This window comes from Cyclopterus lumpus, chromosome 10 (assembly GCF_009769545.1).
Source record: "Cyclopterus lumpus isolate fCycLum1 chromosome 10, fCycLum1.pri, whole genome shotgun sequence".
Taxonomy (NCBI): Eukaryota; Metazoa; Chordata; class Actinopteri; order Perciformes; family Cyclopteridae; genus Cyclopterus; species Cyclopterus lumpus.
Window position 1 is genome coordinate 12,096,989 of NC_046975.1, and position 17,898 is coordinate 12,114,886.

General features: G+C 38.7%; 2 protein-coding genes across 3 annotated transcripts; both read right to left on the reverse strand.

Moving 5' to 3' along the window:
* Positions 1–412: 412 nt before the first annotated feature.
* On the reverse strand, positions 413–6,708 carry LOC117737178. 2 transcript variants are annotated; one of them, XM_034542918.1, is made up of 8 exons: positions 6,424–6,708; positions 5,624–5,896; positions 4,327–4,626; positions 3,293–3,595; positions 3,036–3,193; positions 2,841–2,939; positions 2,679–2,723; positions 413–2,267 (listed from the first exon to the last, which is right to left on the reverse strand). In XM_034542918.1, the coding sequence occupies exons 1-8, from the start codon at positions 6,467–6,469 to the stop codon at positions 2,100–2,102; spliced, it is 1,392 nt and encodes a 463-aa protein (XP_034398809.1). In that variant the 5' UTR covers positions 6,470–6,708; the 3' UTR covers positions 413–2,099. The 2 variants fall into 2 exon arrangements, with proteins under 2 accessions (XP_034398809.1, XP_034398810.1); XM_034542919.1 differs by lacking the exon at positions 2,679–2,723 and having other exon boundaries at positions 6,424–6,697.
* A 4,606-nt stretch (positions 6,709–11,314) lies between these two features.
* LOC117737179 lies at positions 11,315–17,851 on the reverse strand. The gene is made up of 8 exons (XM_034542920.1): positions 17,578–17,851; positions 16,777–17,049; positions 15,480–15,779; positions 14,195–14,497; positions 13,938–14,095; positions 13,743–13,841; positions 13,581–13,625; positions 11,315–13,169 (listed from the first exon to the last, which is right to left on the reverse strand). The coding sequence occupies exons 1-8, from the start codon at positions 17,621–17,623 to the stop codon at positions 13,002–13,004; spliced, it is 1,392 nt and encodes a 463-aa protein (XP_034398811.1). The 5' UTR covers positions 17,624–17,851; the 3' UTR covers positions 11,315–13,001.
* Positions 17,852–17,898: the final 47 nt, after the last annotated feature.

A 17,898-nucleotide genomic window follows, 5' to 3' on the forward strand; every position in this document is an offset into this window, starting at 1 on the left:
TCATAATTGGGGTCATTGGTTTATGTTTTGTTTCTATTTATAACGATTTTCTAGATATATGTTGCAGCATAAACATTAAGGTATCACTCCTCTGCAGTCTTACTTACAGCACAAATATGTGGTAAACTTAAGAAAGATTTCCAGGATCACTGAGGGTGAATGTCCCGCACCTAAACAGATTTATGTCTCTACGACACACTAAAGGCTTTGTCGTACGCTGGCTTGTGCAGTCGAGCTTCCTCTGAACCAGTTGGTGTGGTGTGAAGGAATTTATCTGCCTGAATGAGCGTTTGGCTGTGTAGTGACGTGATGGGTGTGTGGTACTTGTAGTGGCAGGGCTGTTACAGAATTACAAGTTGAGAACGTGGAGACATGAAGACAGTGGAAAAAAATACAAATACAAACCAAAGAGTTGAGTGTTATTAGATTTAATGCACCTGACAGAAAATACAAATAAACAACGATACATGCACAAATGGATTACTTGTCTGGTCATACATACATGTTTATGTTCATGTTAGTACTTGAATAAAATCACATGTACATGTATATACATATTTAAACCATGGCAGGCATTAGAAAACACACAAATAAATAAAAAAAGAATAAAGCTCAAAATATGGCTGTAGAGTTGTTTAGTGCACATGTGAGGGTGACTGACACATTGAGTCATGAAAAGTAGCACATTGCAGCTGTACATTTAATTGTGTGTGTGTGTGTGTGTAAAAGTCCCAAATATATTTATTTATATTAATTTGGACTTTTAAAGCAATGCGCTTACGGTACAATGTTGACATACAGTACATGCAGTGCACAGTTGTTTTTATGCCATGGAAAAGGCAACTGGGTCTTTTTATTATTTTTATATTTATCAAACAATCCATACAATATAACTTCAACACATATAGATATGTTTGTGTGACTCACCTGATCAATTTTAATACAGTAACTTTGTATCAATATTAATTAACATCTAAAACTCATTTGAAGTGAACTTTTATGCAGAATCCACACGAAACTACAATGTAAGCATTACATATTACAAGTTTTTAACTGAACTTCAGCTGCAAGCTGAATTTATTCCCAGAGAACGGCAAGCAAATTTGCAAGTAACTCAAGTGCAATAAAGACTTGTTTTAAATACAGAAAACTTTAGAAAGATAGGACTACTTTATGTTTGAGTCCTTCCTAAAAATGCTCACAGTCAAGCTGGTGTGCAATAAATCATGTGTCCCTGAAGGAGGCAGAAAGGAAGCCGCTATTCACTCAATATCCTACTGTGACAATATAGTGAGCTCTCAAAGTGAGACTCATGAGGTAGGAAATTATTGTTAACAATGCAGGCTCTCTCAATTTACAGAACAAACACTAGAAACAGGGAAACTGCTAGTGTGCAAATGACATTCAGCGACCAGCATGTCTGAAGCTCACTAATTAAGATGTTATATCTTGTTTCTTTGATTTGAGTGTCGGTAATATTTGGCTTAATAAGTGCAATGTATAGATTTTCTTGTGTATCAGTGAACCATATCAACATTTAGATTAACAAGGTTTACTCATAACACCACATTGAAATGTCCAAAAGGATCATAAAAATGAACGTGCATAGCAACATTTTCAGAAAACATTTTTCTCCCATTATCAAGACATTGTGATATAAGAGCACTTCACAAGGCCGCTATCGTTATGAAAACATTCACACCTGAGTTGAAATCCTTTACTATAGTAACCTTCCACCAATCTTGTTCATCAGATATAAAGCTAACAAATTCTGCAAAAAAAGGCAACAAGTCCTGGCCAATCAGAGGCAGAGGAGGGCGGGTTTGGGAATGCAGTTTGGGGAAAAATATGATCAAAACTACCGAAAATAACAGGCTTCGCAAATGCCAATGTTAGTGAAAGGTGATTTAGCATGCGGATATAAGGACACATATATATATATATATTATACACTTTCTGCCAGTGTCAAATTGGTTATGCTAAGGTTGCCTTCCCCTGGTTTAATACATTAAAAGCCAGCCACTGGTGAATATCCAAATGTCAAACTATTCCTTTAATGTCCCACTAAGGAGTGAGTGTATCTTTAGAAATCAAGGCTCTCAGAGAAAGTTGAGTTTTTCTGAGGTATAAACATCACAGTAAGTTGAGTCTGAACTGAGGGGGGGAGCAGAGGGAAAGGTCACCCCCTTCATTTCAAACTTTGGCTCAGGGTCAGAGTAGACAGGGACAGATGGAGCGTCTGGCTGCTCGACTGGAGAAGAAAATATCTGGAGAAGAAAAAGACATGTCACAGCGTATTAGAGTATTACAAGCAGGCTAAAATACAGATATTAGCTTCTGTTGTTTTAGAGTATATATGGGGTTTACTTATTATATATAAGAAGAAGAAGAACAGGAGATGGATTTTAGAGTTTCCCAAAAATGGCACCCATCAATTGAAAAGCAAAAATTACACACATTTGAAATTGTGACATGGATGGAAATAATGCAGGTTTCAAAGTTTTAGGAAAAATCGTCTTTGCAAAAGTGATTTGAGGAAGTAAGGCCAAACATGTTTATTTGAAGAAACACTGACAAGCACAAACAACACATTGGAGAGCTACTAAAATAATCAAAATATGGTTTGTAAATAGTAATGTTAAGAAATACAATTGCACTATGATCAATCAAGTATTTACCTCAGAATAAACTGGTGGCAAACTCACAGAAGGATAATCGTGTACCTACAGAGTGAAGCAACACATGACATATTAGTTGTGAGTGGACAAGAGCATAAACAGAGCTCAAGTGTTGAGCCAACAAGAGAAAGGTTCTCTCTATGAAATGCAACACACACTCACCAGCGGGCCAGCCGGCGTAACAGAAGGCTGAGCGGGGTGCTGTACCCCAGAGGGCTGAATGAGTTGGTCCGACCTCGCTCCATCAGGCTCGTTGTCATACTGCGGTTTGAATAAAACAGAAACACAACGGGTGATTATGTCATCAACAGCAGGACCTTTCCGATGGAGGATTGTACACCGGTAAGGTAGCCTTACCTCTTGGTATTGAGCATCTGGGTCAGCGGCAGCAGTCTCGGTTCTGTCCTCTTTGGAGGTGCTCTTCCCACAGCAGCAGAACTTCACGCAAGAGCAGAACAATGTGGCGAGGAAAACACCAAACCCGATACCAATATGAGAAGGCTCATAAGGTAGTTCTGAAACAATCAGTCAATTAGTTGATGGGTACCAAGAAAAAGATAAAAGCAAGAACTGTTATAACAAAGTGATCATTCAAAAACACACAGGTTACTTACGCTCCATTTCCAGTGAGACCACTGAGGCTGTGTTGTCATTCTGATCTCTGATCTCATAGCGTCCGGAGCAGGAGATCTGGAGGTCGTCATTTGCAATCCCACATGGATTTAACAGATAAAACCCTGTGCAATCAAGTTCATCCAAACGCTCCTCCAGCCTGCCCTGATGAACTATGTTAATCACCGAACCTCTCGACTGACGGTCACTTTCTGGGAAGAAGTAAATGTTGCAATATTTTTGTTCCAGATTGAGATTGAAGTTGAAGTTTTCACCAGGTTTATGTTCAATGGTCCTTGTGATTTCTGGAAGACAGCACAAGACCACAAAAGTTACAGTCCAGTACAATTTCTAGTTTTGTCTTTCACATAGCATGGCAGCTGTGATCAGCTTAAAGGAATAATCGAACATTTGGGTAAAGCTGAGCATTCAGCTCTTATATTTTTTGTTTACTGTAAATATATTATTATGAGCGTGTTATCGATCTTTTCATTCAACTTTTAGCAAGAAAGCAAATAACGAAAATTCCCAAAATATGGGTCTATTGATGATACGTGTTGTCCATACGCTCACATGTTCGACAGTATTTCCTCCAAAATATGGCTAGATACACTTCTTCCAATTTATGTGCAACCACCATTGGTCCCTTTACAAAAAATACCTGTTTGAGGGGTGAACCTTGGAGCCAATCAGTTAACTACAGTTAATTTAGACCAAAAGTCAAAGCAGAGTCTAGTTGGTCAGACTGGTCAGTAAATGAGCCTATGTATAAACAGCAGATTATGCTTCAGCAATGGTTTCTAACGACTTTCTGATGCTTTTCAACTGTAACAGGGTGAATTCAAAGTGGCCGCAGCCACAACACTCTGCAAAGGATGACACTACAAATGCTTTAGGCTAGGAAGCTATTTGAAGCAACTTGACAAGTTGATTCTGAAGTATTATTACTTCAATAAATATCAAGCTTTTTATGATACAGTGATTACTCAAAAACACGGTCATCTGGCACTTATTTAAAAACACACAGGTAACTTACTCTCCATTTCCAGGGACACCACTAAGGCTGTGTTGTTATTCTCATCTCTGATTTCATAGCGTCCGTTGCAGGACATCTGGAGGGCCTTATTTGAAATCCCACATGGCTCTAACTGACCAAACCCTACGCAATCCAATTCATCCAAACCCCCCTGCAGCCGGCCCTGACGAACAATCCCATTCAAATTTCTCGGCTGACGGACGTTTTCTGGGAAGAAGTAAATGTTGCAGGAGTTTGGCTCCAGATCAAAAGTTACGCGGACGCTGCCACCAGGTTTCTCTCTAGAGGCCCTTGTTCTTGCTGGAAGACAAAAAGAGAGAGCACATCAAAGTGATATTGAAAAATCATGTTTAGTCTTAGTTTCATATAGCATAGCAGCTGTAATCAGCTTAAAGGAAAAATCCAATATTTTGGGACATTTTTACATTTGCGTAATATTAGAGGAATAAATGTTATTTCATGACACGTTTCATAAAGAGCAGCTCTAGACCACACTCTCTAACTTTAACAAGAGCATTAGCAAGCCATCTGACTCAACCATCAGTGGACCTTCAGTGGGGAATATGAAGCTGAAGGTTAGCTTAGCTTAGCAGGAAAACTGAAACGGCTAGCCTAGCTCTGTCCAAAGGTTCCAAAGACGAGTCTGGCCCACAACTCCCCCTTAAAGTTGCAGCTTGCCAGTACAGATGTTGTTGCCTGTACACGGGCTAACTGTACCTGCTGTTAACAGTTGTTGTGCTAAGCTCAGAAACACCCTTATCATCATGTTTACTGTTTTGACATGAGAGTTATCAATATTTTCATCGAACTCTCAGCAAGAAAGTGAATAATCAAATTCCCCAAAATGTGTAACTGTTCCTTTGAATTGACAATTAATTTCAATTATGCTATGTTTTCATCCATATGTTCACATGTTCCAAAGTATTTCCTTTAAATTAGGTCCTCCAAATGTCAATGATTGTGTTACTGAATTACCACCTTGTCAAAAAAAGCCTTATTTAGCTTCCTGACAATTGGTTCATACCATGTTGACTATAAACACTAATTCCACTAGAGTGTCTTCTTCTTTGCTTGACCTTAATGTGACCTTCTTGAGAGAGGATTTTGATTAACACAGTATTATCTTGAGCCACATGGCCATGCAACCATAATATTATGCCCACTGACAGTCAATTTAATATTTTGCTTGCTTAAAACAAAATGACTAAGAAAAGAGTGTGACAGCCACAGTGTCTTGACAAAAAGAAGTGCTAGGATATAAAAATGAAATAGATTGAGAGTTAAGAAGAATCTTCACCTGTTACTTCAAGAGTGTAGGAGGACAGTTCCTTCAGATCTGTGTCTCTCATTATGTAGCGACCACTGTCTTTCTGAGTTAAACGATATATCGTAAAGTAAGCGACCGTCATTATATACTTTCTGTCAAATGTGACTACACGATCACCCCTTTTCCACAAGGTCGTCACGTTTGAGTTGTACTTGGGGCTGAATTCAACAAAGTCCGGCTTTTTGCTCATCCAAATGTGGTGTGTGGCTCCATACTCCCCATGACCTTTGTCAAATAAAAAGCCTGGTGAGAGGAAGTCCAAAAGAAACATTGTGAGTGAACAAGATGTCTTTTTTAAGGTTATTTTAACATGCATCTATATTTTTAGAATTGTACTTGTTGTTGACTACCATACATTAACAAGTTAAATAATTGAGCAATAAATGATTAATAAACCTGAACATATAGAATATCACAGTATTACATGTAACTACAGGTTTACAGTTCTGTGTTTCCCATCTGGTTTCAATAAAGGCGGATCTTCATTAACATGCAGATCTTTTCCTTCCGTAAAAGTAACAAAACCACAAAGCAAAAACACCTTGTCGCATTAAATGTCCTGCATTCCAACTTCTTCTTGAGTAAAAATACAAGGGTACTTTTAGCTAAAAGTAAAAGATAGCTAGCTTTCAATTATGGACCCTACAGATGTTATGACCACAGACATATTACCTCCTTACTGCAGAGTCAAATACTCGGGAGAAACGGGCTAAAGTCTATAAAGCAGTCTCGATAAAGTACGATTAACAATTAGACGTAACGTTACTCACCCGTACAAACAAAGGCACCCAGCAACAACAACAACAGTATCATCATCTACCGCGTTTCAAAACACGAGACCCACGAGAGTCCAGTGTTAACCGTGTTGGGACCAGTTTATAAAATGAATCAAGACGCAAACTGTCGACCAACACTTCGGTATGTTCACACCACTGAGACAGGAGTCGTACAATGCACACATCCCGCACGACACCGTTATTATTACTGGTTTACTAGAGTAGACTTCCGCAGGTCTTGGGCTCCATGGCCGGGACAACAGAGAAGGGCGTGTCAGTGGATGCATTCGTGATGCGTTTACGTATCGTCGGAGATCCCTGATGCGTTTAGCGTGGACGTTTCCGACAGAATTAGAATGTTTCGAGTATCTAATTCTCACATGAACGCATTCTGGTATAGAGCAGACATCATTTGTAACTACTTATTGAAGGGGTATTACACCCATTTTACACATCTAATTGAGCATAATATAAAACTCACAGGAAATATTCAGTTGTAAGATTGTCTTCTCTAGCTTTCTCAAGTCTAATAAACCCCCTGATACCTGCAGTGTCACCGGGGTTATCTCGGACTGGGCTTGAGACCTAAGGTGCCTTCACACCTGTAGTTTGGTTAATTTGTTCTAGCTCATTGTTACATTTGAGTTATTTGGCCTTTAACATATAATGTCTCAACCATAAATAAGTTTAATTTAAAAGCTTACATCCAACAATAATGTAACTGTGAAAGGAGGTACTTTGATACAATTTGCTGCATACTTCAAAAACATAAAAGGTAAACGAGTGGAGATTGTTTTTGGATTATATTGTGGTGTCTATACTTTTACATTATTGCATTTTTATATGTTTCAATAATAAATGTTGTAGTTGCCATGGTACACTGATTCAAAAAGTGTGGCTGAGAGTAAATGTGATATTACATTGCATTCATTTGGTAGTGCAGCTAGGCAGTTTATTTTGTTTTCAAAAATAGGAGAACACTTCATTTAAAAAAAAAGAAGTCAAAGTCAAAGTATAGTTACACATCTTTACATATAATGCAGACAAATATGTATATTAAATATACCTTTTACATTAATTGCATGCGGCATATGATCAAGGCAGTTTCTCAAAGCTATACAGCTTAATGGAAAACATTCCAGCTTACACAAAATGTATAAACATTCATAAAAGAATAGTGAGTGTTTTACAAAGCATAACACTAATATATCACATAGAATGTTTTAGAATGTTATGATAAAGGCCACACAGATAGGTTGATATGTATGGCTGAATTGGCCCATAAGGGTTTGAAACAACCATATACAAAAATAAGTACAGCTGGTGAAAGTAGCTTTAATTGCTGTGTGGTGTTCTGATCTCCGTGCAGTCAGTTTGATGTCCTCACTCACTAAAATCTGCTACACAGTCACCATTGTAATATTCCTCTTATCTTTGTTATACTTTGCAGCAGGAGAAAGTGTACATTATGCATACCTTATATAACCTGAGTTTATTACTATTACAGTTCACACATATATCCTGATTATAGCTGTTCACCCTACACTAACTACAGTATGGAGCCAGAGGGAGTTAGCTTCATTCTTAAATTGATTTATGTCTTTGTATAACTCCTGCCCTCTACAGCTTAGTTATTAAGAGTTACTGAACTAGCCTCAAATGTATATGATCACATTGCATTTGTGTTTGGATTTATATTGCAAGAAAGAGAATACCCCACACTTAAACCTACGATAAGTCTGGTCCTGTGTGAACAAAGTGAGAAAGACATCCTGTTTCTCGACATGGTCCTTATCCTGTGTACGTCTCACCACGTCTTTGCAGATTTGCAGGAACTTAATTGTTCATGTGTGTGTTTATAACACAGTCTTATCAATGCCTGAAATGGCTGTTCCCACCAGTCACAAAGTTCAATGCTGGATTCAACAATACATCGCTTGAGTTGTGCTTGTTACAGAAAGTCTAGTTTATCTGAGGTATAAACATCACAGAAAGTTGATCCTGAACTGAGGGGGAGAGCAGAACGTAGTCCTTTCAGCTCAAACTTTAGCTCAGGGTCCGAGGAGAGCCAATCAGAATTGAGTAAAGGATCTGGACCGACCCCCTGCCCTCCGAGAGGAGCAACCTGGAGAGAGAAGGGAAAAAAGAATAAAGAAAATGTGTGTTTTAATGAAACACACAATAAGCCTGATGAGTCAAAAATCTATCTAAGAATGACACGTGCCTCATTTGTTAAGCTAATAATCTACAATTCATGCATTTATGGTGGATTTTGTATGTTTGTGTGTAACTCAGACGGAGGGGGGGTTCACATCTATATTCACTGGGTTGTACCCCTATAAGGTAAAACACATGCAAGTCAGAAAGAACATATTGCAGGAATCTCATAATGCTTTGGGGGATGTAAAGAAGAATAGTGTTTGCATGGATTCAATTTGTTATGCTGTGGGCTACAACTTGAGTTCTGAATTTTTCGCTCAGCTAATAAAGCTCAGCTTTAGTGTAGCAGCTTGTTTGTGTGCCATTATGTTTTTTACGTATTGTAAAAAGTTTTTTTACTGCATTCTTTCACAATGAATATATGAATGTGTGTATCATGTATGTGTGTATTGAAGGATAGGTTCACAATTAAAACTATAGTCTGGTGTTTATAAGAACTATGAAACATGTTTTACTAGCTTTAATTCATTCATCCTGGTCATACTGTCCAGCAAGAGTTCCCTTCTTCATGTGAAACCAATTTAAGCAATCGGCAACAAAATCTTCGTAGCTTACAATCTTGTTTTCTTATTTTCCACTGTCCAGGGAAATATAAGAAGGGAACTTGGTCCTTAAAAGGCAGTGACTTTGAAAGATAGCAACTTGATTTGATAAACTCAGACTCAGATATATGTTGGAATGTATTTGATTTGTATATGCAATGTATTTGGAATGACTCTGGATGTTGTCGCCCATTCATTTACATTATAATAACAACAAGAATGGACTTCTCAACGGGCAGTATGAACGGGAACAATTGTTACAGCAAGAAAACCGTTTTTCAAATATATGGGCATTTGAGTATTGTTTTAGACTTGGGCCAAATCAGTGGATCACACTGCAATAACTAACTTCCTGTTGATTTCAGAACACTTGCATGCGTGCCTACCTTTTACCTCACAGTGTTGGTCCGTCCACACCACCCACTACAACTCTCTCGTGACCTCCTGTGGAGGCGCACTTCCTAGTTTGAAAACCTTTGTGTAACACTTACCAATGGCTCCAGTGAGATAGTTGTATGTTCTCTAGAAACTAGGGAATTCCTTGCGTAATGAGTAGAGTGATTTGGAGCAGGTGCAGCAGAGTAACTCGGGCCCTCCGGTTGATTCATATTCTGCAATTGAACGGAGGATATCAATGTAAAAATAGCAATTCATATAACAAACAGTTGGCCTAATTTTTAGCAGGTACTTACATGGTAATACACAGCAGGTGGGGCTGCAGTCTGAGGAGCAGACTCGGCCCTCTTAGAAGAGCTTTTTTTACAACAGCACTTCCTCACACAGCAACAGCAGGCAATCACAGCAAAGATAATCCCGACAATAATACCAACATAAACAAAGGTTGCAACAGAATCTGTAAGAGCAGAAGAATGGGGAGGGGGTTATGTTAATTTGAATCCTTAGTTCATATGTTTGTTTTTTGCTGTTAATAATGTGCTGTTGCTCACCCTGTTGTACCAACAAATGCACAGTCTGGGCCAGGTTGTCTTGTGGGTCCCTAAACTCAAAGGTGCCAGAGTCTGTTCTATCCACAGGGTCAATCACTAGGCCATCCTGCACGGCCAGCATCCTCCATGCAAAAGGTCCTGAGTACCATACATCTATTGTGAGCAGCTTGCCTTCTCGCATCAATTGTTTTGTTTCCTTGTCTACCTCAGGTGTAAAAGCCACAGTCCACTGGGCAGCGCCCGGAGGATTTGGGATGAGGAGCCGCTCATTCGGCTTTGTAGTATAGGTTAATGTGTGCTCTGTGGGTGATAACGAGTATATATAGTGTAAGAACAGTATATTAGATACACAGCAGTCTAAAACCTCACATGCAGATTCCTTTTCCTAACATCACCTCTGACTTCGAGCAGTATCCTAGACAGCAAAGTGTTGTCTTTTGCTCTGAAGTTGTAGAAACATGTTTCGTAAGTTTATGGTGATAATTCACATTCGTTTTTAAGGTGAAACACATTAAATTATGCATAAAAAGGGGTTACAATGTATATGTCAGGTTACAAAGAAAGGAAAAGACACATTATTTATTTATTATTGCTAAAATACCAATTGTTATATAAAGATTTATCTCATTGTAAGTTAGTTATTATTATTGTAAGCTCTATTTTTATACCACAACTTGTTAACCTAAATTTGAAAAATAAAGGTATGGGTCAGTAGTGAAGTGAAGACTCATCTTAGATCATAAAATTATTATTATTTTTTTTTCTCATAATTGGGGTCATTGGTTTATGTTTTGTTTCTATTCATAACGATTTTCTAGATATATGTTGCAGCATAAACATTAAGGTATCACTCCTCTGCAGTCTTACTTACAGCACAAATATGTGGTAAACTTAAGAAAGATTTCCAGGATCACTGAGGGTGAATGTCCCGCACCTAAACAGATTTATGTCTCTACGACACACTAAAGGCTTTGTCGTACGCTGGCTTGTGCAGTCGAGCTTCCTCTGAACCAGTTGGTGTGGTGTGAAGGAATTTATCTGCCTGAATGAGCGTTTGGCTGTGTAGTGACGTGATGGGTGTGTGGTACTTGTAGTGGCAGGGCTGTTACAGAATTACAAGTTGAGAACGTGGAGACATGAAGACAGTGGAAAAAAATACAAATACAAACCAAAGAGTTGAGTGTTATTAGATTTAATGCACCTGACAGAAAATACAAATAAACAACGATACATGCACAAATGGATTACTTGTCTGGTCATACATACATGTTTATGTTCATGTTAGTACTTGAATAAAATCACATGTACATGTATATACATATTTAAACCATGGCAGGCATTAGAAAACACACAAATAAATAAAAAAAGAATAAAGCTCAAAATATGGCTGTAGAGTTGTTTAGTGCACATGTGAGGGTGACTGACACATTGAGTCATGAAAAGTAGCACATTGCAGCTGTACATTTAATTGTGTGTGTGTGTGTGTAAAAGTCCCAAATATATTTATTTATATTAATTTGGACTTTTAAAGCAATGCGCTTACGGTACAATGTTGACATACAGTACATGCAGTGCACAGTTGTTTTTATGCCATGGAAAAGGCAACTGGGTCTTTTTATTATTTTTATATTTATCAAACAATCCATACAATATAACTTCAAAACATATAGATATGTTTGTGTGACTCACCTGATCAATTTTAATACAGTAACTATGTATCAATATTAATTAACATCTAAAACTCATTTGAAGTGAACTTTTATGCAGAATCCACACAAAACTACAATGTAAGCATTACATATTACAAGTTTTTAACTGAACTTCAGCTGCAAGCTGAATTTATTCCCGGAGAACGGCAAGCAAATTTGCAAGTAACTCAAGTGCAATAAAGACTTGTTTTAAATACAGAAAACTTTAGAAAGATAGGACTACTTTATGTTTGGGTCCTTCCTAAAAATGCTCACAGTCAAGCTGGTGTGCAATAAATCATGTGTCCCTGAAGGAGGCAGAAAGGAAGCCGCTATTCACTCAATATCCTACTGTGACAATATAGTGAGCTCTCAAAGTGAGACTCATGAGGTAGGAAATTATTGTTAACAATGCAGGCTCTCTCAATTTACAGAACAAACACTAGAAACAGGGAAACTGCTAGTGTGCAAATGACATTCAGCGACCAGCATGTCTGAAGCTCACTAATTAAGATGTTATATCTTGTTTCTTTGATTTGAGTGTCGGTAATATTTGGCTTAATAAGTGCAATGTATAGATTTTCTTGTGTATCAGTGAACCATATCAACATTTAGATTAACAAGGTTTACTCATAACACCACATTGAAATGTCCAAAAGGATCATAAAAATGAACGTGCATAGCAACATTTTCAGAAAACATTTTTCTCCCATTATCAAGACATTGTGATATAAGAGCACTTCACAAGGCCGCTATCGTTATGAAAACATTCACACCTGAGTTGAAATCCTTTACTATAGTAACCTTCCACCAATCTTGCTCATCAGATATAAAGCTAACAAATTCTGCAAAAAAAGGCAACAAGTCCTGGCCAATCAGAGGCAGAGGAGGGCGGGTTTGGGAATGGAGTTTGGGGAAAAATATGATCAAAACTACCGAAAATAACAGGCTTCGCAAATGCCAATGTTAGTGAAAGGTGATTTAGCATGCGGATATAAGGACACATATATATATATATATATTATACACTTTCTGCCAGTGTCAAATTGGTTATGCTAAGGTTGCCTTCCCCTGGTTTAATACATTAAAAGCCAGCCACTGGTGAATATCCAAATGTCAAACTATTCCTTTAATGTCCCACTAAGGAGTGAGTGTATCTTTAGAAATCAAGGCTCTCAGAGAAAGTTGAGTTTTTCTGAGGTATAAACATCACAGTAAGTTGAGTCTGAACTGAGGGGGGGAGCAGAGGGAAAGGTCACCCCCTTCATTTCAAACTTTGGCTCAGGGTCAGAGTAGACAGGGACAGATGGAGCGTCTGGCTGCTCGACTGGAGAAGAAAATATCTGGAGAAGAAAAAGACATGTCACAGCGTATTAGAGTATTACAAGCAGGCTAAAATACAGATATTAGCTTCTGTTGTTTTAGAGTATATATAGGGTTTACTTATTATATATAAGAAGAAGAAGAACAGGAGATGGATTTTAGAGTTTCCCAAAAATGGCACCCATCAATTGAAAAGCAAAAATTACACACATTTGAAATTGTGACATGGATGGAAATAATGCAGGTTTCAAAGTTTTAGGGAAAATCGTCTTTGCAAAAGTGATTTGAGGAAGTAAGGCCAAACATGTTTATTTGAAGAAACACTGACAAGCACAAACAACACATTGGAGAGCTACTAAAATAATCAAAATATGGTTTGTAAATAGTAATGTTAAGAAATACAATTGCACTATGATCAATCAAGTATTTACCTCAGAATAAGCTGGCGGCAAACTCACAGAAGGATAATCGTGTACCTACAGAGTGAAGCAACACATGACATATTAGTTGTGAGTGGACAAGAGCATAAACAGAGCTCAAGTGTTGAGCCAACAAGAGAAAGGTTCTCTCTATGAAATGCAAAATACACTCACCAGCGGGCCAGCCGGCGTAAAAGAAGGCTGAGCGGGGTGCTGTACCCCAGAGGGCTGAATGAGTTGGTCCGACCTCGCTCCATCAGGCTCGTTGTCATACTGCGGTTTGAATAAAACAGAAACACAACGGGTGATTATGTCATCAACAGCAGGACCTTTCCGATGGAGGATTGTACACCGGTAAGGTAGCCTTACCTCTTGGTATTGAGCATCTGGGTCAGCGGCAGCAGTCTCGGTTCTGTCCTCTTTGGAGGTGCTCTTCCCACAGCAGCAGAACTTCACGCAACAGAAGAAAAATGGGGCGAGGAAAACACCAAACCCGATACCAATATGAGAAGGCTCATAAGGTAGTTCTGAAACAATCAGTCAATTAGTTGATGGGTACCAAGAAGTAGATAAAAGCAAGAACTGTTATAACAAAGTGATCATTCAAAAACACACAGGTTACTTACGCTCCATTTCCAGTGAGACCACTGAGGCTGTGTTGTCATTCTGATCTCTGATCTCATAGCGTCCGGAGCAGGAGATCTGGAGGTCGTCATTTGCAATCCCACATGGATTTAACAGATAAAACCCTGTGCAATCAAGTTCATCCAAACGCTCCTCCAGCCTGCCCTGATGAACTATGTTAATCACCGAACCTCTCGACTGACGGTCACTTTCTGGGAAGAAGTAAATGTTGCAGTATTTTTGTTCCAGATTGAGATTGAAGTTGAAGTTTTCACCAGGTTTATGTTCAATGGTCCTTGTGATTTCTGGAAGACAGCACAAGACCACAAAAGTTACAGTCCAGTACAATTTCTAGTTTTGTCTTTCACATAGCATGGCAGCTGTGATCAGCTTAAAGGAATAATCGAACATTTGGGTAAAGCTGAGCATTCAGCTCTTATATTTTTAGTTTACTGTAAATATATTGGGTCGTACATTATTTATTATATCATGAGCGTGTTATCATGTAGCTCATGGGGAGAGTGGTCGTTCCACAATCACAAGGTATCCGGTTTGATCCCCACTCTCCCCATAGTTTGCATGTCGAAGTGCCCTTGAGCAAGACACTGGACCCCCAGTTGCTCCTCGGGCGCTTCACTGCAGCCCACTGCTCCTTAATAACGGCAGAGAGGAATTTCCCCACTGTGGGATCAATAAAAGTGTACATTATTTATTATATTATGAGCGTGTTATCGATCTTTTCATTCAACTTTCAGCAAGAAAGCAAATAACGAAAATTCCAAAAATATGGGTCTATTGATGATACGTGTTGTCCATACGCTCACATGTTCGACAGTATTTCCTCCAAAATATGGCTAGATACACTTCTTCCAATTTATGTGCAACCACCATTGGTCCCTTTACAAAAAATACCTGTTTGAGGGGTGAACCTTGGAGCCAATCAGTTAACTACAGTTAATTTAGACCAAAAGTCAAAGCAGAGTCTAGTTGGTCAGACTGGTCGGTAAATGAGCCTATGAATAAACAGCAGATTATGCTTCAGCAATGATTTCTAACGACTTTCTGATGCTTTTCAACTGTAACAGGGTGAATTCAAAGTGGCCGCAGCCACAACACTCTGCAAAGGATGACACTACAAATGCTTTAGGCTAGGAAGCTATTTGAAGCAACTTGACAAGTTGATTCTGAAGTATTATTACTTCAATAAATATCAAGCTTTTTATGATACAGTGATTACTCAAAAACACGGTCATCTGGCACTTATTTAAAAACACACAGGTAACTTACTCTCCATTTCCAGGGACACCACTAAGGCTGTGTTGTTATTCTCATCTCTGATTTCATAGCGTCCGTTGCAGGACATCTGGAGGGCCTTATTTGAAATCCCACATGGCTCTAACCGACCAAACCCTACGCAATCCAATTCATCCAAACCCCCCTGCAGCCGGCCCTGACGAACAATCCCATTCAAATTTCTCGGCTGACGGACGTTTTCTGGGAAGAAGTAAATGTTGCAGGAGTTTGGCTCCAGATTAAAAGTTACGCGGAAGCTGCCACCAGGTTTCTCTCTAGAGGCCCTTGTTCTTGCTGGAAGACAAAAACAGAGAGCACATCAAAGTGATATTAAAAAATCATGTTTAGTCTTAGTTTCATATAGCATAGCAGCTGTAATCAGCTTAAAGGAAAAATCCAATATTTTGGGACATTTTTACATTTGCGTAATATTAGAGGAATAAATGTTATTTCATGACACGTTTCATAAAGAGCAGCTCTAGACCACACTCTCTAACTTTAACAAGAGCATTAGCAAGCCATCTGACTCAACCATCAGTGGACCTTCAGTGGGGAATATGAAGCTGAAGGTTAGCTTAGCTTAGCAGGAAAACTGAAACGGCTAGCCTAGCTCTGTCCAAAGGTTCTAAAGACGAGTCTGGCCCACAACTCCCCCTTAAAGTTGCAGCTTGCCAGTACAGATGTTGTTGCCTTTACACGGGCTAACTGTACCTGCTGTTAACAGTTGTTGTGCTAAGCTCAGAAACACCCTTATCATCATGTTTACTGTTTTGACATGAGAGTTATCAATATTTTCATCGAACTCTCAGCAAGAAAGTGAATAATCAAATTCCCCAAAATGTGTAACTGTTCCTTTGAATTGACAATTAATTTCAATTATGCTATGTTTTCATCCATATGTTCACATGTTCCAAAGTATTTCCTTTAAATTAGGTCCTCCAAATGTCAATGATTGTGTTACTGAATTACCACCTTGTCAAAAAAAGCCTTATTTAGCTTCCTGACAATTGGTTCATACCATGTTGACTATAAACACTAATTCCACTAGAGTGTCTTCTTCTTTGCTTGACCTTAATGTGACCTTCTTGAGAGAGGATTTTGATTAACACAGTATTATCTTGAGCCACATGGCCATGCAACCATAATAGTATGCCCACTGACAGTCAATTTAATATTTTGCTTGCTTAAAACAAAATGACTAAGAAAAGAGTGTGACAGCCACAGTGTCTTGACAAAAAGAAGTGCTAGGATATAAAAATGAAATAGATTGAGAGTTAAGAAGAATCTTCACCTGTTACTTCAAGAGTGTAGGAGGACAGTTCCTTCAGATCTGTGTCTCTCATTATGTAGCGACCACTGTCTTTCTGAGTTAAACGATATATCGTAAAGTAAGCGCCCGTCATTATATACTTTCTGTCAAATATGACTACACGATCACCCCTTTTCCACAAGGTCGTCACGTTTGAGTTGTACTTGGGGCTGAATTCAACAAAGTCCGGCGTTTTGCTCATCCGAATGTGGTGTGTGGCTCCATACTCCCCATGATCTTTGTCAAATAAAAAGCCTGGTGAGAGGAAGTCCAAAAGAAACATTGTGAGTGAACAAGATGTCTTTTTTTTAGGTTATTTTAACATGCGTCTATATTTTTAGAATTGTACTTGTTGTTGACTACCATACATTAACAAGTTAAATAATTGAGCAATAAATGATTAATAAACCTGAACATATAGAATATCACAGTATTACATGTAACTACAGGTTTACAGTTCTGTGTTTCCCATCTGGTTTCAATAAAGGCGGATCTTCATTAACATGCAGATCTTTTCCTTCCGTAAAAGTAACAAAACCACAAAGCAAAAACACCTTGTCGCATTAAATGTCCTGCATTCCAACTTCTTCTTGAGTAAAAATACAAGGGTACTTTTAGCTAAAAGTAAAAGATAGCTAGCTTTCAATTATGGACCCTACAGATGTTATGACCACAGACATATTACCTCCTTACTGCAGAGTCAAATACTCGGGAGAAACGGGCTAAAGTCTATAAAGCAGTCTCGATAAAGTACGATTAACAATTAGACGTAACGTTACTCACCCGTACAAACAAAGGCACCCAGCAACAACAACAACAGTATCATCATCTACCGCGTTTCAAAACACGAGACCCACGAGAGTCCAGTGTTAACCGTGTTGGGACCAGTTTATAAAATGAATCAAGACGCAAACTGTCGACCAACACTTCGGTATGTTCACACCACTGAGACAGGAGTCGTACAATGCACACATCCCGCACGACACCGTTATTATTACTGGTTTACTAGAGTAGACTTCCGCAGGTCTTGGGCTCCATGGCCGGGACAACAGAGAAGGGCGTGTCAGTGGATGCATTCGTGATGCGTTTACGTATCGTCGGAGA

Excerpts from the sequence above, each read along its gene's own strand:
- LOC117737179 (XM_034542920.1), bottom strand. The coding sequence starts at position 17,623 with ATGATGATACTGTTGTTGTTGTTGCTGGGTGCCTTTGTTTGTACGG. Across the intron at positions 15,780-16,776 it reads CTACACTCTTGAAGTAACAG|CAAGAACAAGGGCCTCTAGA; the intron begins GTGAAGATTCTT and ends TTTGTCTTCCAG. Across the intron at positions 14,498-15,479 it reads GGTGTCCCTGGAAATGGAGA|AAATCACAAGGACCATTGAA; the intron begins GTAAGTTACCTG and ends GCTGTCTTCCAG.
- LOC117737178 (XM_034542918.1), bottom strand. The coding sequence starts at position 6,469 with ATGATGATACTGTTGTTGTTGTTGCTGGGTGCCTTTGTTTGTACGG. Across the intron at positions 3,596-4,326 it reads GGTGTCCCTGGAAATGGAGA|AAATCACAAGGACCATTGAA; the intron begins GTAAGTTACCTG and ends GCTGTCTTCCAG. Across the intron at positions 3,194-3,292 it reads GGTCTCACTGGAAATGGAGC|AACTACCTTATGAGCCTTCT; the intron begins GTAAGTAACCTG and ends TGATTGTTTCAG.